This window comes from Talpa europaea (genome assembly GCF_964194135.1).
Source record: "Talpa europaea genome assembly, chromosome: 10".
In the NCBI taxonomy this organism is placed as follows: domain Eukaryota; kingdom Metazoa; phylum Chordata; class Mammalia; order Eulipotyphla; family Talpidae; genus Talpa; species Talpa europaea.
In genome coordinates, this window is record NC_140077.1 from 45688998 (window position 1) to 45713836 (window position 24839).

The 24839-nt window shown below is 33.7% G+C and overlaps 1 protein-coding gene across 4 annotated transcripts in view; it reads left to right on the top strand.

The window, feature by feature from the left end:
* Positions 1-20947, top strand: part of HERC4 (HECT and RLD domain containing E3 ubiquitin protein ligase 4) — a gene marked incomplete at both ends in the record, with an annotated part of 108691 nt that extends 87744 nt beyond the window's left edge. For 3 of the 4 annotated variants that reach the window (XM_084246206.1, XM_084246207.1, XM_084246209.1), the window contains 6 exons: positions 8822-8988; positions 9623-9689; positions 12624-12706; positions 16039-16222; positions 18734-18836; positions 20739-20947. In XM_084246206.1, coding sequence (XP_084102332.1) covers positions 8822-8988; positions 9623-9689; positions 12624-12706; positions 16039-16222; positions 18734-18836; positions 20739-20947 — 813 coding nt within the window. The remainder of the gene's footprint in view (positions 1-8821; positions 8989-9622; positions 9690-12623; positions 12707-16038; positions 16223-18733; positions 18837-20738) is intronic. The other variant, XM_084246208.1, reaches the window with a different exon arrangement.
* Between the last annotated feature and the right edge of the window lie 3892 nt (positions 20948-24839).

Genomic DNA, 24839 nt, shown 5'->3' on the forward strand with positions numbered 1-24839 from the left:
TCTTACTGATTCTTGAGACACAGATTATTTATTCATAATAGATACTTACCAGTTACCTTACTCTAATGATGAAATGAAGATTATTTAGTATTCATGTGTGTGTTCTAGAGTTCAAAGAACAAGCAAAGAAACACATTCTCTAAAGTTGAAACATGCAGTTCTGAAAATATGGCAGTTTTCCTAAAATCACCTATTCTAATTTAGCTTCCTTCTTCTTCATCTTTCTGTTCTTTTCTGCAAACAAAGGTAATCTTTTTTTATGTTAACAGTTTTGACAGATTACGCACATCAGAATTTATATAAGAAAAATACATTATCAAAAATAATAAAAAGTTAAATACTATAAGATTATATATATACATACATGCTTTTGAATAAAATTCACTACAACATCCCTATTTGCAGCAAATCTTTAAGGGTAAAGACTTTTTGATCTTTAGGTATTGGTGATTGATCATCATCCTTTCTTCACTTTCAGCTTAGAGAAGCTCTCATTGAGTGAAAGATTAGTCTATGGAGGAGAGAAAAGCCGATTACCCATTACTTGAAAGTTGAATTTCAGGTATATTCCTCTGGGCTGGTGCAGAGAAATCTTGGTCATAATATATTTAGTCTTTAGAAATAAAGCTGTAACTTGTATCATCTATCTTTCATGTCCCTCATCATTTTCATTAGAGTTGAGATCATTTTTCAGTATTGTTGTTTGGTTCATGTTCATTTGATTATTGTTGGTAGCTGGAAGTATTCATCTCTCTCTCTCTCTCTTTTTTTTTATTATACAATTCCTGTCAAATGTCAAATGCAGGCTGGATATTAGATGATCCCACTGCTTAGTATCTTTGATTTCTCCTTGATTGGTCATGAGATCTCTTTGATTCACTATGAGGCCTCTCTGCTAGGAAATGAGATCTCTCTGACAGGTAATGCTATCTTGCTGATGGAATAGGAATTCTCTCTGAATGAACATGACCACAGATTGGTCACGAGATATCACTGATTAGCCATGAGAACGTTTTGTGTGCCCCTGAGAGCTCTCTGGCCATAAGATCTTTCCTAATAATTTTGATTTTCTTCCCAATTGACCCTGAGTTTCTTCCAGTTGATGCTGGTTCCACATTTATTGGTCTCTGTTTTTCTGTGCTTGAGCCTTATAGCCAGCATTGCATTTTTCCTCCTTATTTGAAGGAGTTCATCCAGGCTTAAGTCCAGAAGATTATTGGTATGGGTTTTTAACCATGATTTCTTTCTCCACCCTTGTTTCTGCTGGTGATGCCTATGAGTATTTGATTCCTGTCTTGAAACAGAGTTCTTTAAGTTCTATCTCCTGTTCTTTCTCAGTGTTTGTGTGGTCTTTCTGTTTAAGAATTCTAATGTCATCTAGAGATAGATCTAGAAAGGTGATCTTTCCTTCATTGTTAAAGTCTGTCAGCACCTTTCCAGAAAATGTTCCACTGGGAAGTGAAGCCATTTTGTGTAACTGCACACACTTGGAGCTAGTCTTGAGTAGTATTCCCTCATTACTCGCTAGAGTCTGACTTGAAACTGATGTTGATTGTTTCTTCTGCTGATAGATTTGAGAATTGAAGAATAATCACTAAACTTAGCTTTTCTTCTGGGAAGAATTAATTTTTAATTAAGGACATTGATTTTTTTCCCCCTTATTTAGAGCATGAGTTAAGTTCTTCCCAGCATGTTTTTGTAAATAAAGTCATCCTCTCTGATTTACCTATTTCTAAGATTGCTTTCTAGGTACAGTTGACAGAGGCAGAGTTGAATGTTACAACAGAGACTGTGAGGCAAAAAAAACCCATAATATATGCTTAGCATCTGTCTCTTTACAAAAGATTGCTGCCTCCTGATTTAGAGACTATCAGTAAAATGTATGATTCAGCTTATAAAACTGCGCATTCTGTAATTTGAATATAATATTTGCATTTGTTTCTAAAAATCTTGATATACTTTTTTATTCATTCTTCCAGGAGGTTTACTGTCCTTTGTGATGTTAGCAGTCATTAATGATCAGTGCCTAGGCTTGTTAATTTATTAGAAATTACATGGTGGTGCTACTGTAACATTTCTTTCTCAGTTTAACGGGTACTTCTATATAGAGAAATTTTTCCATTTGTACTATTTTTTCAGTTTTACAATTCTTTTGGGAAAGGAACTTCTTGTTTTTCAAAAGGATGACTGTTCTTTAGCATACTCAATTGATGAAAATTCATTTTTTGGTTATGTTTTCAAATATTTTATTCATGGATTTAATAACCATATTTGATGTTTTTCAATCCATTGCAATTATTATATTTTTTATTGATGTTCATATCATCCCCATTTTGTCCAGAGAGAACTCTTTAAGTTGGCACATGAGTCCTTTTAACACAACCTTGGAACTCTTTGGTATCTTCCTTGCTACCTTGTATAATTGACAGGATAAAATATTCCATACTTAGACATTTACTGCCTAACAATGGGAACATTAACACTAGTATTACAATAACTAAACATACTTTAAATTCTAATTTTAATAATTTGAGAATCCCCTATTTTTCTTGGTGATTCTAAGTAAAGGCTTGTCAATCTTGCTGCTTTTTAAAAAAAGATTTATTTATTTATTTATCTATTTATTTATTTATTTATAAATAAAAGCACTGGGTACAGTCAGAACACGGGAGGGTGAGAGAATTCACCAGAGCCAGAGCGGGGAGCAGCGCAGGCAGAAGGACTGAAGTACACTGCTGAGGGGAGCAGCGGGCGGCAGGAGAGGTCTGCGTGCCATGTGGGACCCTCCTCCTCAGGAGCAGCGGGCGGCAGGAGAGGTCTGCGCGCCATGTGGGACCCTCCTCCTCAGGCGTGGCCCAGGTGGCCGGGGAACAGCCGGGGATCGAACCAGTGCTGCAGAGGCTGCGGGCAGCTTCGCAACCCAGAGCTCAACCGCTGCGCCACCGGGGAGGTCCCAATCTTGTCGCTTTTAAAATAATCAATTTTAGTTTTGTTGCTTCTGCATATTGTTTTTCCATTCTATAGTTCTTTTATTCCACTTTAATTCTTTTGTTCCCTTCCATCTAATAGCTTTGGGTTTAGTTTGCCCTTTTTACAGTTCTCTAGAATTAAAGTTAGTTTATTTATTTGAGATATTTTTTCCTTTAACAACGTTTCTTTTCCTGTATCCCGTCAACTTTTGTATGTTGTATTTTCATTTTCATTGGCCTCTAATTTTTTGATTTCCCTTGTGATAATCTTTTTTGACCCATTAGTTTTAGGGTATTCACATGTTTGTGGATTTTTCATATTTCCTTTTGTTGTTGCTTTCTAGTTTCATTCTCTTATGATCTAGAAGATATTTTTAGTGATTTTAGCCTTTTAAAATTTTATTGAGACTAATTTTGTGACCCTAACATATGTTCTATCCTGAAAATTATTCTACAGACATGAGAAGAATGTATAGTTTCCTCTTTTTGGGTGGTGTGTTCTATATTTGTTAGTTCTAATTGGTTTATAGTATTATTCAATTCCTCTGTTTCCTTATTGATCTTCTGTTTGTTCTATCCATTACTGGAAGTGAAGTATAAAAACTTTCAATTATTATTTTAAAATTGTGTTTCTTCCTTCAATTCTGTCAGATTTTGCTTCATATATTAGGAAGGCTGTGCTGTTAGGTTTGTGTATGTTTGTAAATGTTACATCATTTGGTGGGTTTACACTTTTATCAATAACTCATTTGGGCATCTGGTAACAAAATAAAGTCTGTTTTGTCTGATATTAGTATAGCCCTTCTCTCTTTCAACGATTATTTGCATGGAATACCATTATGTAAGGCTTATAAATAGTATGTAATTAAATAATTTTTAAAAACCCATTCTGCTAATCTGTCTTTTGATTGTAGAATTTAATTCATTTACATTTAAAGTCATTACTAATAAGGAAGCACTTCTGTCATTTGCTATTTGTTTTCCATATGTTTTATATCTTTGCTCTTTATTCTTTCACTTTTTGTGTTTGATTTTTTCCCTTGTGTTCTGATTTCTTTCTCATTTTCCTTTTCTGAAAAGTTTTCTGTTATTTTCTTACTAGTTGCTTTGAGAGTACAATTAAAATCTTAAATTTGTAGGAATGTACTTTGAATTAATACTAAGTCAATGTCTATAGAATACAGAAACTTTTTTCCTAGAACAGCTGTCTTGTCCTCCTTTATTTTATTATCCTCTCAAGTTACAGCTTTACACATGGGTGCCCATTAATGTGGATTTATACTTTATGAATTTATTTTATGCATTTGTCTTTTCACCATATAGGGGAAAAAAGGGGGCTAACATTAAAAATTTAATAATATTGACTGATTAATACTAATAACAGCATTTTGGGGGGCAGAGTGTAAGGGAAGATCTAGAAGCAACAAACTTTCTCAGTCTTTTCTTTCTTTTTTCTTTTTTCAAAATTTTTACATCATTGTTCACTTTTAAGCAATATTTGCTTCCCCCTACCCCCTCAGGTATAGTCTTCATAGAGTTTCCTTCCCCAATGCACCCATGCACCATCACCTCAGTCCCTTGTGCTCCTCCCTCCCTCCCTCTGATCCCTCTCCCTCCTCCTCCCCTGCAGTATGTCTCTGTTTTTGCTTTGTTGTATTTTATACTGTTATTTTTTTTTTTTTTTACAATGATGTCTTATTCGGTTCCCCTATATTCCTGCTATAAGTAAAACCATCTGATATTTTCCTTTTTCCTTCTAGCTTATTTCACTGAGCATAATTCCTTCTAGTTCCATCCACATTGTTGCGAATGGCATGGATTTATCTTTTTTGATTGCTGAATAATATTCCATTGTGTATATGTATACCACATCTTCCAGTCATCTCTTTTTGGGCATTTGGGTTGTTTCCAGGTTTTGCCTATTGTAAATAGTGCTGCAATAAACATAGGTGTACAGGGCCTCCCTGTTGGCGCAAGGGGTTAAGCACCGCACTATGCAGCAAGCAGCAGCCTCTGCAGCATGAGTTTGATCCCCAGCCGGCCAGGGAGCAACCCACATGGCGCAGCAGACCTCTCCTGTCTCGCCCGCTGCTCCCCTCAGCAGTGTACTTCAGTCAGTCTGCCTGTTCTGTTCCCCACTCTGTCTCTGGTGAGTCCTCTCACCACCCACACCTCTGGCCTGTATCCCAGTTGTTGTATGCTTAAATAAATAAATCTTTAAAAAAAAAATAAATAAACATAGGTGTACAGATGTTCTTTTGGATCAATGTTTTTGCTTCCTTTGGGTAGATCCCTAGGAGTGGGATTGCTGCTCCATTTTTAGTAGATCAGTCTTTTTTTTTCTTAAGATTTTTCTGCATATAGAATTCTCTCTGTAAAGTTCTTTCATTCTGTTCTCTAAATATGTCACCCTACTGCCTTTTTATTGCACAGTTTCTGATTGGAAATCCGCTGTTAACTTTATTGATGAGATGCTTCTCTTTTGCTACTTTCAATAGTCTCTTTGAAATTGACTCTTAATATTGATAATAAGATATCTGGGTATGGATTTTGAGTTTGTCATTCTTGGAGTCTGTTGAGTGCTTGGATATTTAGTTTTTATGTGTTTTGTCAAATCTGGGATGTTTTCAATCATTTGTTCAGATGGTCTTTCCTCTTTCTCTCTTTCCTGGTACCCTTGATTGTTTCCCACAGATTCTTAGGCTCTATTCATGCTTCCTCAGTATGAATAATCTCAATTGACCTATCTTTAGTGTACAATTCTTTTTTCTACCTGCTCCAATCTAATGAACTAGTGTATTTCATAACTCCAGGAATCCTGTTTCCTTTTCATAATTTGTTAGTTTATTAGTTTAATAATATATGATGAAGAAATTTTGTTTTCTTTTAGGTTACTTATGCATACAAGAACTGGGGTATAGGCCAGAGGTGTTGGGGGTGAGAGGACTCACCAGAGACAGAGTGGGGAGCAGAACAGGCAGATTTAGTGAAATACACTGCTGAGGGGAGCAGCAGGCAAGACAGAAGAGGTCTGCTGTGCCATGTGTGTTAGCTCCCTGACCAGAGATTGAACTCATGCCACAGTGGCTAGTAATAGCTTGGTAGCACTGGGACTTAACCTCTAGGCAGCCAGGGAATCCCTTCTGTAACTTTGTTGATAATATTTATGTGACATTGTTTACTTGCTTTTCTTAGTTGTTTTTTCATGATTTTCTTTAGCTTTTTGAGCTACATAAAAGTTGATTGAAAGTCTTTGTGTAATAAATCCAATGTCTGGGATTTTTCAAGGACAGTGTATATTTCTTTTTTTTTCCCCTTGTAAAAGGTGCTTTTGTTTGACACAGCTTTTTTTTGTTGTTGTTAGTTTGTTTCCCCTAGTATACCTTATTCCTCTAGATTTCTTTTGCTTTCTTGTTTCTTCTTTTTCCTGTGATCATTAGCTGTTTATTCACAATTTAAAATATGGCACTGAAAAACTATGTATGTACTTTGTTTGTATGGCCATACACATTTATGGTTTAAAAACTACATTCATTCACTGAGTGATTAGAGTCGAGGCCTTTTGAGGTAGAACCCTAAATATCAGCATATCTATAGTTTATTTTATCCTTTAGATTTTCAAGAAAGGTTGTAGTGCACTGGCTGTCAGTGTTTTAGTTGTATCTGAACACTGTTAAAGGGAAACTAGGATTCTCATTGTTTACTGTATACATCTTCATTTGATTACTTCTATTGTTAATGCAGTATCTTTACCATTAGCTCTCTCAGATCCCAGAACCTTCATCCTCTTCACAAAAGCAAGACTTTCCACCCAGCATCCTAATTTTATTCTCATTCTGATTGCTCTTTCACTGACTTATGTTTTACCAACTGAAATAGCTGATATATACCTCTGACTTTAGAGATATTGATTAGTACTTCCTATTCCTGAACCTGCAGCACAAACTAGCTTGTCTTTCATTGACTTTTCTCCTATAAAATGCTGTACTTAATTGTTTTACTGAATCAGTTACTAGCCATCCATTTGCCTTTTATATTTTGAAATATTAATTGCTTTAGTATTAGAAAACACCTCCCCTATTATCTTTTTTTTTTTTTTTTTTGATATGGGTTTGTACTGTTTTTACTCCATTATTCTCAGGATTTCAGGAGGCAGACAGATTAACACATTATTCATTCTGTCCTATTTAAGAAGGACTTTCTAAACTTAAACACAATGTAGGACATCACAAAGGAAAAAGATTAATTTGTCTTCATCACATACAAACAATTACTTTAATATAACTGTGTACAGGGATGGATGTTAACTAGATTTAGTGTGGTGATCCTTTCCTAGTATATATACATATTGACTCATATAGATCCAAAGTTTATATGTTACTTATATGTCAGTTATAGCTCAATATTTTTTTTCACAAAAATAACAGACTAAGATATATAACAAATGTGATGAAATATATTACCCCTAATATGTGAATAATTAAATTTCAAAGAAAACAGCCCCCTAAAGATAAATGGGCCAAGTACACAAAGAGGCATTTCATGTGTATACATCAATCCTTAATTTTCAATATCTCTGATAGTCACAAATACATATTCAAATAAGTTGTGATTTTTTAACTCAGAAATGTGTTTGTATGTGTTCAGTGTGTACATACAATGAAAATTTGGAAAATTTTCCAAATTTCCACAAATAGCAAATTTCCACAAATAGCAGTGTAAACTGGAATATGTGTAGAGAAAAATGATTTGGTGGTATGCTGAAATGTCCTTTGATTATGGGATAAAATTATCCATAAAAGATTGTTCATTTTATTTTGAAATTACTAGCTAGTTAGGATAATAACATTATCAAGCTTTCATTGTATACTTCAGAAATCAGCTAACAGCAGTTCACACACATTACTCCCATTTAATCGTATCACAACCTTGTGAAATAAATACTAACCTGATCTTTGAAAATATTGACGCTAATGACTAAACCAGGTTCAGAGCTCACACATAATAAAAAAATATTTTTCTTGAATTTCCTGCAACCATATGTTACTTCTCTGAAGGTGGGGGAAAATAATGCTTTAATAATCAGGGTGAGTAGAACATGTGTACATATGGAGGAACAAAAATATAACCTGAAAATTAAAATTAAAAATTAAATTTAACAAGTGTTTTTAATAATCCAAATATAGCAGTATAGCTAATTTAGCAAACCATGGTGTTTTCATGTAACGTAAAGCAATCATTAAAACTCCTGTTGTGGGAGAATATTTAATGACATAAAAATACTGTTACAATTAGAAAAATGAGAAAGCCATGTCAATATATTTTTAAATTATTTTTCTGAACTTGGAAATACATACAAAAATTTAAAATTATTTTTTGCTGATTGGACTACAGGTGAGGTGTTTATTCATTTTCTTTTTTATGCTTTTTCTTTATTTTCCAAATTTTGAATATAATTTTTCAAATCAGAAAAATATTCTTGGAAACATTTATTAATTTAATGGTTAGTGATGTAGAAGTGCTTACATTTTTTGGGGGAAAGCCAGCTGTGAAGTTTTATATATAGTAGTTGGTTTTTAGTTTTAAATCTTAGAACATTGAATGGAAATGTGCAAAAATGCCAGCAGTGATATTTTCCCAGGGAGAATAGAATGAGATTGAACATTTTTCTTGTTATTTATTATTCATTCTCATGAATGAAATAGACATTTTAAAATCTGAAATATTTCTATTTTCAAAATAGAAAATTCAAAATTTTCTACTACAGATATGTGTTTTTGTAATCAGAAAAGATGCAGTGTTTTAACTTGAATGGCAACGCTTCACTTTTTCCTTTTTCTTTATATTTTTAGACATTTGAAGACAGTGATTTGTTCCACTTGATTGGTGTTATCTGTGGATTAGCAATTTATAATTTTACTATTGTGGACCTCCATTTTCCTTTGGCATTGTATAAAAAACTGCTGAAAAAGAAGCCATCCCTGGATGATTTGAAAGAACTTGTGCCTGATGTTGGGAGGTTAGTTGTAAAAATTGGCAAGGGTGAAGTTTAAGGAATAGTACATGGGGAGTGAGCAGAAAACTTCCCTTTTAGAGATAATATTATTTTGTTCTTTTTGAATTAATGAAAGTTTCAAAAGCCCTTCTAATTAAGGAAAATCCATTGTTACTTAGATTCAAAAATTTCTAGTTAAAGACTTATGAGTATAAAGGCATTTGCTAAATTTTTAGTGGTTTAACATTAAACTTTGTAAATAGTAAATAATAAATTTAGGAAGAGAGTGTTTTCTGTGAGTAAATGATTTATTCGGATTTTTACTTCTGATCACTGTTATTTTTAGCTGGAATATGTAAAGTTTCTTTTTATTTATTACATCAAGTAAATGAAAGATGTATATAAATAAGGTCAAATGTTGAAAATAGTTAGCTATATGGCCTTTGTGTTCAGAGGAAGAGATAAGAACCTTATTGTGATTTTATTCTCCAACATTATTTATACATTTGCTATTGTATACTTACCTTTCTGAAACAGATATAAAAGTACATATTAATGAAAGGATTTTATCAAGAAAGAGAGATACTTATTCATAATCAAAGTAGTCAAAGTACCCAATGATGTTTTACCTCAAAAGAGCATATATATTATTTTGCAGAAGTATGCAACAATTACTGGATTATCCTGAAGATGATATAGAGGAAACATTTTGTCTGAACTTTACGGTAAGATAGAAAGATACTGGGTAGTCTAATTATTCAGCATTCCTTTTATTTAGCAGCTGTACCCTTTGGTTTTTCTTTATTTTCATAGACAGAATTCTTAAAGAACCCTTTAGCTAACATTTATTGAGCATTTACTATGTGCTAGTCACAGTACTTGCATTATTTCATTTAATCCTCATAACAATCCTATCTCATAAGATTGATATTAATGTTTTTGTTTTACAGATGAAGAAAACTGAAAACAATCATGAATTAGAGATCGTTATATGAGTTCTGTGATTTCAAAGCTTTGTAATTTATCATGCTAAATATCTTTACAGTTGTAGGGCTCCTCTTATTCAAATTTTTGATTGTGAATATGCAATTACAGGAGTATTTAGAGAAGCAAAAGGTTATTGTAATATGAGAATATTCATGAAAAAACTGACCACTTAAAATTAATTCCCACTCAGGCATCCCTTTCTGCTTCACACCAATATTTGTCCTCGACCATCTTGTCTTACCCACTGTTGGATATCAAACCATAATGCAAATGCAAATATATTGGAATAGTATTTGGAAAATGAAGTTGTACATCTTGTAAAAATGCTGAATTTTGTTATTTCAGGAAGGGGTGTTGAGCAACTGATTGAGTCACATGCAAAGCTACATGTCAAATAAGAATTTAGCAGAAGTAGACTAGTTGACAATTGAAGAGAAAAATCATTAAGGTTTATAAATCACTTTGTAAGGGAATAATATTTGAATATTATAAATTAGACTTTTGGGAAAAAGATAAAACTTTCAGTTTTCTTTTTCTTTTTAAAAACTATTTGTTATTGGGCCTCCCCAGTGGCGCAGCGGTTGAGCGCTGGGTTGGGAAGCTGCCCGCAGCTTCTGCAGCGCCGGTTCGATCCCCGGCTGCTCCCCAGTCACTGGAGGAGGGTCCCGCATGGCGCGCAGACTTCTCCTGCCGCCCGCTGCTCCCCTCAGCAGTGTACTTCGGTCCTTCTGCCTGCTCTGCTCCTCGCTCTGGCTCTGGTGGATTCTCTCACCCTCCCGCGCTTCTGACTGTACCCAGCGCTTATATGAATAAATAAATCTTTAAAAAAAAACCAAAACTTAAAAAAAAAAAAAAACTATTTATTTGTTTACTTTCCACCCCAAACACTCCTGTTTATGATCTTGTGGTCAAAATTGACAAAAGATAACATATTCTGCTATCACACAGTTTTTCAAAAACATTATGTGCCCCCTCAAATAAGGTTATTTTTTTGTCATTCAAGAATTTGCAATTGTAAGAAAATTTTGGTAGATATGATGGTCCCCCCCCCCCAAGGAAAATCTTCATTGGACTTATTCTATTTATTATGAGATTTTGGTTCCATATCAGTTATTTTTACAGCTCGATTGAAATACTGGATTCCAAGAAACTTAATCTCTAATTTATCAATTATCAAGTTTGTGAATACTTAATATATTCAAGAACTATTGTGATTCAAACATTCCTTCCCACTACTGTTAGTTTACCAGAGATTTTCAGTGACTCTTAATTGCTTGCAGAATAACAGATTAGAATGGGTGTCAAAGACCTCTGTAGTCTGGTTTTTTGGTAACTCATTGTACGCTTCCATTTATACCAAGTTTTTTCATAGCATATGGTATTCTTTCAGACACTTCACCTTCCTGTTCTTTTAGGGCCATACATTTATTTTTAGAACTTGATATTTCTCTCATATTTACCCTTTTATTCAAATCTACGTGCTCAATCAGAAATTCTACCTTCTCCCAATTTTTCACATTCCTACTCATCCTTTCAGGTACTTTTCAGATGGCATCGCATATGACATGCATTTCATATATGACATTTTTCTTCAAGGGTTCATACTACATACTTTAATGTTTCAATTAGTAATAATTTTTCTTTTCCTCTATGTCTGATAGCATTTTGTTCATGTCTTTATTATAATTTTATAATGAGTTGTTTACATAACACATTTCTGTTCCTTTAATAAAATAAACTCCAGAGCAGGAATCTATTCATGTTATCATAGTATTCTCACCATAGTTTTATAGATAACAGATAATTTAAAATATTTTAATAGAAGAGAATAATATTCCCAAAAGAGGGAATAGAAAGAAAATATGCAAAGGTGGGAATGGTAATGTTGATAGGAAAATTAACAGTCTAGTAAGGAAATGAAAAAGTTTTTGTAAACCAAATTAATATCACAGATGGAAAACCTGCCTGTGAAGCTTACAAGGCATACAAGAATAGCAGCTGTTGGGCCTCCCCTGGTTGAGAGCTTCACTGTGAAGCTGTCTGCAGCCTCTGCAGCACCGGTTCGATCCTGGCCGGCGAGGGTCCCACATGGCATGGCAGACCTCTCCTGTGGTGCCCACTGCTTCCCTCAGCAGTGTATTTCATCAGTCTGCCTGTTCTGTTCCCCGCTCTGTCGCTTGTGAATCCGCTCACCCTCCCGTGCATCTGAGCTGTACCCCAGTTCTTGTATAAATAAATAAATAAATAAATCTTAAAAAAAATATATCAGTTGTTATGTGGAGAGAACGCATAATTAGTATAAGTTGAATGCATTCTGACTTGAATTCTCTCTTTTACCTCAGGAGAACATCCTTTCTGATATTTTACTACAATAATGAACTCCTGTAAAGTTTTATGCATCATAAATACTCAGTTTCCTGTTCATACGTTAACAAAATATTTAGTGATTTTTAATTATTTGTTTAGTTGGTAAAGATAGAATTTCAAACTATTAGGGTAAAAATTTCTAGTTGTGGCTCTATGCAGAATTCACAAAAAAGCTTATGGTAGCCAAATTTTGCTTCAAATTTATTAGTTCTTATAGTTAATGAAAGGTAGAATATAATAATAGGATATTAAAATAATAAGTTTTGAGTCTGACATTGACTTTTTTTAAAAATTTAAATTAATAGATCACAGTTGAAAACTTTGGTGCAACAGAAGTGAAAGAGCTGGTTCTAAATGGTGCAGACACAGCTGTTAACAAACAAAATCGGTAAGTGAATTATAGCAGCATCAGTGGCAGTAATAAGATTCAGTAAACATTTTCTTAATTCTTTACAAACATGTCACAATCTTATGTTTTTACTCAGATAAAACTTTTTGAGTGGATAGTGAGGAAGTAATCTGCCTTTTGCTTCTGAAATCCCTTTAAGACATTAATAAAGGGATAAAAGATCATAAAAAGAATAAAGAGAGGGGAAATGATACAACAACAAACACATTTTGGAAGCTAGTAAACAGCAGTAGCCAATCAGAGAATGCTGCCATAAGGCAGCAAGTTTCTAATGCAGAACAAAGGCTCAGGCATTGGCAATAAAAAATATATCAGAAAATGTATGGGGTTTAGTGGAATGTAGAAACAGAAACATTGGCTGTTACCAGAAGCAGTGAGAAATCCATTTTCCTTAGCATTTCCATAGCCTGACAATATACTCTCTTCAGCCTGAGCTCATGATTGAAATCTACCTTCAGCAAGAGAGAACTAAAAGGACTGTGGACTTCAGGACAGTTAGGCAAAGCCAGAGCTGAGGGCTGAACTAGAAACAGGGAGATTGAAAGTCTGCATCTTCCTCTTTCTTGACAATATATTGGAAGAAAGTGTCTAATTTTAAAATGTGAATGGATAGCCAAAGGTGAATAGACATTTAAGAAAAGATCAAAGGAGTCAAAAAGAATATCAAGGAAACAGAAACAATGAAGGATAATGAACAGAACTTTAATAGAAACTGAAATCAGTACCCTCAAAATGGTATAAGAATGGCATCCATATGAGTATTGCTAAGAATTGAAAAAAAAAAAGAAAAATAATGGTATGAATGAAATTTGACAAAGAAACATACCAAAAACTCTGCAGAACTAAATGGCATGCATTTGAAGATTGAAAGCATGGCAAGTGAAAAAAATATGCCAAGGCAAAATACATGAAATTTCAAAATCTGGAAGAAAAAATGATACTAAGTAAAAATATACATTAAAATACACACACATGAAGAACTAAGAGTCAGAATAACGTCAGACTTTTAATGAATGACACTGAAGCTAGGAGATTAAAATTCTGGGAGAAAATAATTTTTAACTTAGAATTCTATATCAAAACAATCAAGTATGTGGTTGTATAAAAACATTTTCATATTTGCAGAATCTCAGAGAATTTATTTCCAATGCATTTTTCTCAGTAAGTTACTAAAAGATGTATTCTAACAAAATAAGGAATAAAACCAAGAAAAAGGGAGACATGAAATTAAAAAAAAAAAAAGCCAGTATAGGAGAGAGGCAAGGTGAATTTCTTCTGTAGGAACAGCAATGTGAAAATTTTGAAAGAATAATTTGGGTTAGATCAAGAAGATGGAGGACTCGAGGAGGATTGTCTCCAGGAGAAAAATGCAACTGATGCTACCTAGAATATTTGAATGAATCTCGAACTTGATGTTTCTGTTGGAGAAGTTGTAGATGAAGTAGCAATCTAAGGGAAACAAAAGTTCTTAAGAAAAGAAAGGTGACTATAGAATGCTTAATTTGCAGATATTACTTATAACCATAAAAATGTTAATACTGAACCAGAAATCATTAATAATGTGAGCCTATGGGGGAGGCAAAGTGAGAGTGGGGCAGTTAAAATCCTCACCTCTCACTGTAGACATTCAGTTCATTAGACAATAATTAAAACTGAAAGTAGCAAAAAACAGTGAACAAATAGTTGCCTTCAGATAGTGGAAATTTCTGGTGGAAAGATGCAGACAGAACTGCATTGTTCTTTTCTATTATGTTGTAATTCTTTAAACAAATTTTACTTAATAGCTGTTGCCAGGGACTTGATCCAGGTAATTATAAACTTTATTCTACTACTTAGGAGGTGTGTAGCTGTAGGTAAATTAATTGATATCTTCATGCCTCAGTTTCCTTTTCTGTAAAGTAGGATAATATGTACTTACTCCTGGGGTTATTTTGAGGATTAAATAAGGCGAAAATTTTAAGGTGGTTAGAATAGTATCTAGCACATGTACGTGCTCAGTAAATGCTGGCTGTTAGCACTATTATTGACATTTTAAACTACATATAATTTACTTTGCTAAAAATAAAGCTGTTTTTAAAATGTGAAAAAAATACATCTTTCTAATTATCCTTTTAAAATTTTTATTTTGAAAAACTGATAGATTTATTTTCAGCTTTCAAAGTTTTTATTATTGGACTAATTTTTAAAGTTTCTAAATATTATTTCACTTAGAAATAATTAACATTTTTTATTCGAGGGGAAGGAAGGGGGCAGATATATTTTTTATTTTATACTACCTAGTTAGATAATGAAAATGTTGAAGACAAAAAACACATGCTACCACATGAAATTATTTAGCCATCATGCTTAAGAGATTTAATTAGCATGGATAAATTTTGTTTTCTAATTAGATGAGTTATCATTACAAAATTATCTCTTCTCATCAGAACCTAATAGCATATACTATGAATTTTTCCTTAGACCCACCCAATTTTACATTTTACAATGTAATCTTTTTTTTAACATTTATAAATTCAGTTTGAAATTATAACTTGCTAATTTATTACATAATTTTAATATAGGTGACTGACTTTACCAGTACCCCCATTTACAGCATCACCCTTTTTAATTTGGAAAACAAGAATATAAAACATTGAAATCAAATTCTCTAGTACCCATTCTCATTGTGTGTTTAAACAGATAGAAAATTGCATAAAATGTTTGTGGCTAGTAACAAATTGAATAAAATTGTAGTTCTAATTACTGGATAACAGAACTTCCTTTTTTCCCTTTAATTTCCTTTTGTATCATAACAGGTAAAAAAGCATCAGAACTTCTTTGCGTATATTTATGCACATACATCTGAAAAGAATCTGTACTTGGAATTTTTAATGATTAATCTAAAAGAATGCTTACTGCCTCTACTAGGTATTTAGTTTTTAAAATAAATTTAGCTCAGGTTCCTTGAAAACCAAGGGAAAACAATGTTGTCTGTCAAATAGTTTGAATTCCCAAACTCTCATTTTTTTCATCGTACTAATATTTTAACAGATCACTGTTATTGAGGATACATGTTTAGTAACACATATTAGGAAATGACATGTTCCACTTAGGAATAGCCTAAGTGGAATGGCTATGAATGGTAAAGTCTACATGCCTCATAGATACTCTGGATTTTTTTTTTTATAAAAAGAATAATAAACTTTTATAAAAAGACTTTGTCCCCTTTGAGCACTACTTCATACTTTCTCAGTGTTGTAGATAAGTAACAAAAAGAGCATTCTCTGTAAAAATAATATTTATGTTCTGTGCTTGTGTGTTTTCATTTCTAGGCAAGAGTTTGTTGATGCTTATGTGGACTATATATTCAATAAATCAGTGGCTTCCTTATTTGATGCTTTTCATGCGGGCTTTCATAAGGTCTGTGGAGGAAAAGTCCTTCAGCTCTTCCAGCCTAATGAACTACAAGCAATGGTTATTGGAAATACAAATTATGATTGGAAGGAACTGGAAAAGGTAGGGGAAAACATCTATGATGGTAACTAAATGGAAAGGAAAAAAGAAAAAACATGGTTTATTGAAGGAAATCTTGCCCTCTTGTTTTCTGTTTTATATTATTTATTACTGTCATTGAATAGGAAAACACTGTACCCTTCTTACTCCACAGTGAATTAATTTAATTATGTGCAAATTAGGGATACTTTTTTCTACTTGTCATAAAGTTGTGGTGTCATATGGAAAAATGTCATTTATGCCAGCAGTGGGATAGAAGCCCCAACTAAAATTGAACAGGTTTTCATTCTGCCTGAATCCTAGAAAACCATTAAGAAAAAACACTCAGAGTGAAGATCTTTTTTTTTTTTTTTTTTGATTAGGCTTAATGTTAAATTTTTTTAGCAGAGAATAAATAGCACTCGGTGATTTTCATTGACTGGTGCCTTAGCTAAAAAAGGAAACTTTAGGGAAGAGACTAAGAATTTTTGAAAGAACCTTTCTCTCTTTCTCCATACAAGTAATTCTCAGATATTTCTTCAGATGTTAAACGAAAGATGCTAGTTTTTGATCAGCTTTGAGAGAGATATGCATAGTTGGGCTATAATTTTTTGTCTTTCTAATCTAGCAACCTTTGATATAATTATTGCATTAATAGTTTCATAGTCTGAACCTGTTAATAGCTAACATAAAATAATAAGTCAAACTAAGATAATAAACACATTGGAAACAATTTGGTATTTTTAAATAAAATTAATCATATACTTGCTATAATACTAAGCAGTTCTAGGTATTAAGTTATGTTTACACAAAAATCTGTAAACAAGGGGAAAATAGGAAGTTATTTAATGGGTAAAGAGTTCAGTTTTGCAAGATGAAAAAAGTGCTGGAGTTGGATGGTGGTGATGGTTGTACAATCTTATGAATGTACTTAATGCCACCAACCTGTATACTTAAAAGGGATTAAAGTGGTAAACTTTGTTAAATATATTTTACCACAGCTTATTTTAAATTATTTTTAAAAATCTGCAAATGAGTCAAGAACTGGGAACCACCTAGATGTCCTCGAGTGGATGAGTGGATAAATCAGTGTGGTATATATATGAAGTAGACAGCTACTGAGCAAAAATTAGGAATGCATTATTGATACATGCAACAACTAAAGAATCTAAGAAGAGAAGCCAGTCTCAAAAGATATGGTCTTTGCCTTCTAGTACGAAAGTTTAGTGAATGGTATCTACATAGGCTGCACAAATCTGGGAAAGCTTCTCACTAGAGGGTATTCGCACAAGTTAAGTAAGGACTTGGTTCACTGCATTTTCTTTAAAGCCTCAAACTTTGACTACAACTCCTGTTGAATGGATCAAAAAGTGAGTTAGCTGATGTTTAATTTTAGCCCAAAAGGGTAAGTAGAAATTTCCTGATGAACAAAGAAGGAGGTGTCTTAAGTGGTCTAAGGTGAGGGAATAATATGTGCATAGAACCTGATACTAGAATATTCTTGCTAAGAACTAAAAGATAAAGTCAACTGTGGCTGAATTTTAAAGAACATTTTATAGTTCTTCTCTCCACCTTTTCCTCATAGTGCTAATATTTTTAAAAGGGAAAGTATACTTAGTTCTGTTGCTGCAGATTACCCCAAACATTACTGGCTTAAAAACAATGAATCTTTATCTTCTTACAGTTTCAGTGAGAATTCAAGAATGACTGGGTGTATTTAGTTCAGTTGTCTATCATGAGATTGCAATTAAGATACTGACTGATGCTTTGGTAATCTGAAGACTTAAGAATAGTTTCCCTTCCAAGGTGGCTCACTCACATAGCTGTTGTCTAAAAGGCCACATTGTCTAACTTGAGGACTTCTGTATAGGGTACCTTGAGTATCTCATAAAATTGCAATTGGCTCCCTTCTTCCCCCAGAATAATGATCAAAGGTTGAAGCCACAGAATTTAATGATGTAGCTTCGAATGTTAGTATTTCTCACATCTGCAATATCCTAATGATTACACAGGTCAGGCCTCTTTGTTGTGGGAGGGAACTGCAACAAGGGTATGGTTAGCAGGGAGAGAGATCAATGGGTGTCATCTTGGAAACTGACTAGCACAGGAAATTATTAGTGTTGCTCTTACTACCATTTTTTTTAAAGGGGAGGATAGAATGTAAAATAATTGGCTTGACTTCTGTTCATGAATACAGGAAATGATATAATCACAGATAATTTCATGTTGAACTTTTAGTCATCTAACATTTTAGTAATTTGTTTATCCTTTAGATATTTACTTTTGAAAATAAGACAATCCTGTCATGTTCTTTGAAGTGGTGGGGAGGCATTTCTGCTGATGTGTACATATTTTTTTCCTTTTCCCATAGAACCAATAGTTCAAAATTGCAAAATGTCCAGGAAAAGATAGGTAATCAACTGAATCTCATTAGTCTCAAACTCCTGGGCAATAATGTGCTAAGGAAGCCAATTTATCAAATTCAAGACATAACTAATACCCTTTCATATTAATAAAAGGTTATGTTGTTTTTAGAATACAGAATACAAAGGGGAGTATTGGGCAGAACATCCTACAATTAAAATGTTTTGGGAAGTATTTCATGAATTACCATTGGAAAAGAAGAAACAATTTCTGTGTAAGTATTTCCAACTAGTTGTTTTATAATAATGGAATCTAATAAACTTATTCTCATGGATATTGATTCACTTTGGTTGATAAGGTTTTTTGAAATTATTTTTTATTATTCTAAGATCCTGTTTCTAATTTTCAATTAAAATAGTTTTTAAAGTCTGCACTTTATTATATGTATTTTATTTTGAAAGCTAAATCCAGTCTAAATAGAATTGGCCCTTATGAAAACAACCTATATACTGATTATAGTATACTAGGGTTAATTTCTTTCACAATTTCTAAAAAGTGTTCTGGTGCACAGGTCTGTGTTCATTAATTTTCTTTTCTCTTTTTTTTTTTTTTAAGATTTATTTATTTATGCATACAAAAACTGAGGTACAGGCCAGAGGTGTGGGGGGGGGGGTGAGAGGATTCACCAGAGACAATAGGGAACAGAACAGGTTGATTGACTGAAATAAACAGCTGAGAGGAGCAGAGGGGTGAATCAGGAAAGGTCTGCTCACCAGGTGGGTTGCTCCCTGGCCGTGGTTCGAACTCTTGCTGCAATGGCTGTGGATAGCTTCATAGGTTTCATCTTTATTAACCCCTTGCACCACCAGGGAGCCCAAAAACTGGAAATTTTTATAGAAAATAGAATTTTTCTTTTCTAAGCCTTAGTTCTTTTATTCATAACCTGCTCCGTGTTTTTCATTTGTTAAAATCTGCATTCTAATTGCAGTTCTACTCCTGCGATTATCAAGAATAACTTTGTCAGTCATATTTTGATAATTAATACATGAATCCTTCACATACAATGAGTACCAGTCGTTCTTTGAAAGTGATTTGAGTTTTTGGCTGCCCATTTTAGCTTTTCATTTAAAAATGATAAACATTCCTGATATTTAGTGTTGTAAACTTCAGCTTAAAAAAATAATAGAAATCAATAGAACAAAGAATCAAATCTGTATTTTGTATTTATGAACTAGTTGTAAACAACTAGTCAAATGTTTTTGTTGGAGACCATAAAACATTTATTAAGCATTTGTCATATACACACTACTAAGATTATACTTTTTTTAAAAAAATTGAAATAAAAAAGACAATTTAATTAAAAACAAGAATGAGATATTGTTACATTAAAGGTTTAATTTAATATCCAGCAGTTTGGGATATGACCATTTTGGGCTGTGTAATCAGATTTTTTTTTAAAAGATTTATTTATTTATACAAGCACTGGGTACAGTCAGAAGTGTGAGAGGGTGAGAGAATTCACCAGAGCCAGAGCAGGGAACAGAACAGGCAGACTGATGAAATACACTAAGGGGAGCAGCGGGTGCAGCAGAGGTCTGTCGTGCCATGTGGGACCCTCGCCTGCGTTCGGGGATGGAACCAGCGCTGCAGTCTGCGGGCAGCTTTGCAGCCCAGCGCTCAACCGCTGCGCCACCAGGGGAGGCCCGTAATCAGATTTTTTTTTTTAATTTTATTTTTATATTCCCTATACAATTGCAACCCCCTGATTTTGACCCCATTCCCTCCTTTCCCCGCCCCCCCACCCCCCAAAGTGTGTCTCTGGTTCATAGTTGTTTGTTGATTTTGATTTTTTTCTTTCTTATAGTTATTCTTTTTCCTGGTAATCAGATTCTTAATCCAGCTAAGAATCAGTAATTTGACCACCCAATCCCTGCAGTGCTGGTAATCAATACAAATGGTGCTTTTTTCCTGCATCGCCACTCTTTTAAAGAAAAACGAATGGTGTGGATGTGTAATTAGTGTCTCAAAAATCATGCCTCCACAAATTCTGGAGATAAGCTTCTACATTAGAACAAATGTTATTACAAAGCTTTGTTGTAGCGACTGTACTAAATTACTTCGAACTCTGTATTGTTATTTTGAGGCATGGTTAGCTGAATGATTTTTTTCTTGGCAGTATTTTTAACAGGTAGTGATCGCATCCCTATTCTTGGTATGAAGAGTCTAAAACTAGTCATCCAGTCTACTGGAGGTGGTGAGGAATATCTCCCAGTTTCCCATACCTGTTTTAATCTTCTGGATCTTCCAAAGTATACAGAAAAAGAAACACTACGATCTAAACTGATCCAAGCTATTGATCACAATGAAGGCTTCAGTTTAATATAACTTTGGAGTTTTAACTATTCAGGTTACTGCAAAAGCATTAAAAGAGTTTTTGTGTTTTTCTTGTGATGAATTCAGCAAGGTAACAGAGGTAACTACTATAATTCTTACTTGCAAAATGTTCAGTGCTATGAGTTTTCATGAAAACCAAAAAAATTAAAGGAAATTGAACTGTTAAAATTAAACTTATTGTACAGAACCATGGTTTTTTTCTTTTGTCATCTTCCAATAAACATACAAGTATTGTGAATACATTCAAGTTTTACTAACATGAATTTTAAGAGTTTGCTTATTTCACAAATGATATGGTGAGTGCATGGAACTGTTGCTTACTTTTCCTTTTTCAATCACGGGGGAAAGCCTTTAAACTTTGGCCTGCAAGTCATTTATTTTTTTCATTTTGTAAATAGTGTTAAGTTTTGTAATAAAATAGTTATGTTCTGATACCAGTACAGTTTCTATGGTTGTAATTGAGTTAAACTAACATTTAAGGGTTAAAAGTTATTTAAATCTTACTCTCAAACAATATGAGCAAAAAATTATCACAGTGAGAATGTCTTCACTTTTTTGCTAGACTGAATGTCCTTGTATAAATCTATATTATGGATAGAAGTTATCTAAGTAACAGCCCTCTTTTCTCTTTTGTGAATCTTGAGATGCTGCTAAGTAGAAGAGCTTAATATTTAGTAATGTAAGAACTTTGTTCTACAGTTGCCAGGAATAGAAACATTAGCTACTATGAGAATCAGTCTTTGAGTTACAGCTATTGATGCTACAGGTTGGTAGTTAATAAGTTTTCAATGGTATAGAAAATATTCCCTTAGTTGTGTCATTAAATTTGAGTTAATGCAGCACATGTGACTTTCTGCTATAATGCAAATATTTATTTTTCAAATGTTTAAATAATAAAGATTTATTGGTTTAATATTTAAACTTTCAGTGGTTCTCATGAGATTTGAAATTCTTCAAAAATAATGTCAGGGAAGATCTCTTAAATTTTGGATTGTTACCATTCCCACACAAATTTGTCTGTTTTATAGAGGTCCCATGTCTCTTATTTGTAATTCCAAAATTCACAACTCTGAAAAAGAAATATTGTGTATCTCTTTTTGCAGCAATCTCATCAGAAACATTGAGGCTGTTTTGTGGCATTAAGTGGAACTCTGGGCATACTTCATTTCATTGCATTTTGCAGATGTTGCCATTTTACAAATTGAGGTTTGTGGCAACCCTGCATTGAGCAAGTCTGCCTGCACCATTTTTCCAACAGCTCAGATAATGACTAGCATTTTCTGATAAAGCATTTTAAAATTATGTACATTTTTAGATACACTGTTGCACACTTTATAGGTTATAGTATAAACAAGCTTTTATATGCGTGGAAAACCAAATATTTTGTGGCTTGCTTTTTGTTTCATTATAATATTTATGTGATGGTCTAGAACTGAACATAGTCATCTCTGAGGTATATCTGTATTTGCACATTTTACTATGGCAATATTAATGTGTTTGATTACTTACTGTATTTACTTAGATGCTGCCTCAGACCCCAGTGGGATCCTAATAATACGTGCCTTAGAAAGTTCTGTTAATATTCTTTAATTCCAAAATGCAGATGACCCGATGGGTTCTGAATAACAGTCTATGGACCTGTACTTTTCAGTAGTTTTAAACTTCTGGTGAGCCGTATCTCTTTATTATAGATAAAGTCCTAAAACAAATTCTCACCTGGGTTGAGAATTTTCCTCAAAGTAGCCTCCTTCCCTATGAAAATTATTCCATGTACCTAATACTATACCATTTCCCTGTGCATCCATTCCTGGGGTAATGATTGTTTACATGGAAAATTTGTAGATATTTGTGTGTCAGATGCTTTTTTTCTTTAGTACCCTCTGTATGCTATGAAGCTGATCTGTGAAACAGCAGCCACATGGACTAATACAGATGGATTTCACTGACCAGCTATCTAAAGGACCTACCATCTTATCTGGGAGCTCACAAAGCACACAATAGAAGGCTCGCTTTGGGTAAGTCTGGTATTCCTTCCCTCCCTTTGTTGCTGTAGAGATACAGTGGGCATTAAATAAGGAGACTCATGGTAGAAAATTAAAGTACCAATGAACACTTTTTCAAATTGCCATTTGCTTTAACGAGAAAAGTCTTGAGACTATTGTAGCTCAGAGTGGAAAGCTGGTTAAAAAAGAGTTCACTAAACTTGAAAGATATTTGATCTCCAGAGATTTAAGAGTTACTGTGTTTGTAGTTTCTTAATTTTGTAGAAGCCATTGTTCAGACTGGCTGGGAAGGCAGAAGAATCAGGACGTGCATTTATATACTGGCATGAAATTAGAAATTTTTAAAAGGGTTGACTTCTAAGAGATCTTTGGCCCCCTTACAATTTTCACTGTGTTTAGTTTAACAAAAAGTTCTAAATTTAATGTGCACAGGGCAGCATAGGGAGCCCACTAAAGGCAAGGACAATTACTCCCATTCTGTCTCTTACTACTCACCAAAAGCATCTTTTTGCACTTGGTCCATCCAAACCTCTTTCTTAAGGTACTTCTGTCCCTTGGCGAAGAATTCACCATTTTAGTAGCTTCCCACTCTTGTCCAGTGTTTACCTTTAAGCCAAAACTTCTACTAGAGATAGTCTGCTTGCTTTGAGTAAATATACTTTTCCAGCTAAGCTATCTTCTGGAAATGGAATGTTAAAAGTGATTTCCCTTTTCAATCCTTGATAGACCTTTGAATGGGGTGAGGTGAGGTGCTTTTTAAATTCTGCACAAGTTCCACTTTATGCCAGTTAAATATCAATCACTGAGAGGTGATGTTCTTGGTTATACACTTTCAAGTTTGCCAGGTGACTTTTGACAGTCCCAGTTGAGTGCCTCTCATTTTCTGGTATTTCTATTAACTTCCTAAGGTTTAGAGTAACTTTAGATCTTTGGGTTTGGTATATGTATCAGCAAGTCACAAATCTAGAAGTAGACTTGTTTGAAATAAAACTTTCCTAAGCATAGTAGGTGATGAAAAACACTTTTATGTACTACTAAGAAAAATGCTAGCTATATGTTGAGGGCATGTGTCACAATCAATGAAATGTAAAATATGGAGCAAGCCTTAACCAAGGGGAATGAGACTGCATTGCATAACAGGGCTTTAAATTAAATCTTGTTAAGTACGTAATTTAACTAAGTGATTACATACCTCCCCCTTTACAGGCATGGACTCTGCCTTATCCATCTTGTGCATAAACGGGAAAAGTTTCTTATTTTTATAACATCTGAGGATGGCATTTTATGGATACTTTTTCTAGTGCTAACAGGATATATGAGGGTAGAGCATTTTTTAAAAATTCAAACTTCAAAAGTTTGGTGGGGAAGTAGGCAGGAGAGTAGGAAACTGCCAGTTGAAGATTCTCTTTATTCATTACTGTACACATACTTTGTAAAGGTCATGTCCCTGGCTTTTTGAATAGTACTTTGTGTCTCTTCCATATCAGTCTCAAAAAGTTCATACCAAGTGTGGTCTACAGTCATTTTTGTCCACCCCTTCTCATTTTAAAGACTTGGAAAATCTAGTACCATGATTAAATTTCCCAGCTAGCCTGGCTTTTTCTTCTAGCACTGGGCAACTTGAATCTCTGAATTTCCACCATTTCCTACTGATCCCCCAAAGTCTGTCAAATTCTTCCTTTCCCCTACATTTTACCTGCTAATGCCCTTGGCCTAACCTAAATTGGTTGGAATACTAGTCTTGAAACTTTTGGTGATGAACCAACTTACACAACCAGTACTATCAGTGTTTTGCATAAGTACCGTTCTTTTTAGACTGTTCAAAAGTGAATGAAGAAATGTTTAAGTATATAATACAGCCCTCAAAGCTGTATGAATTA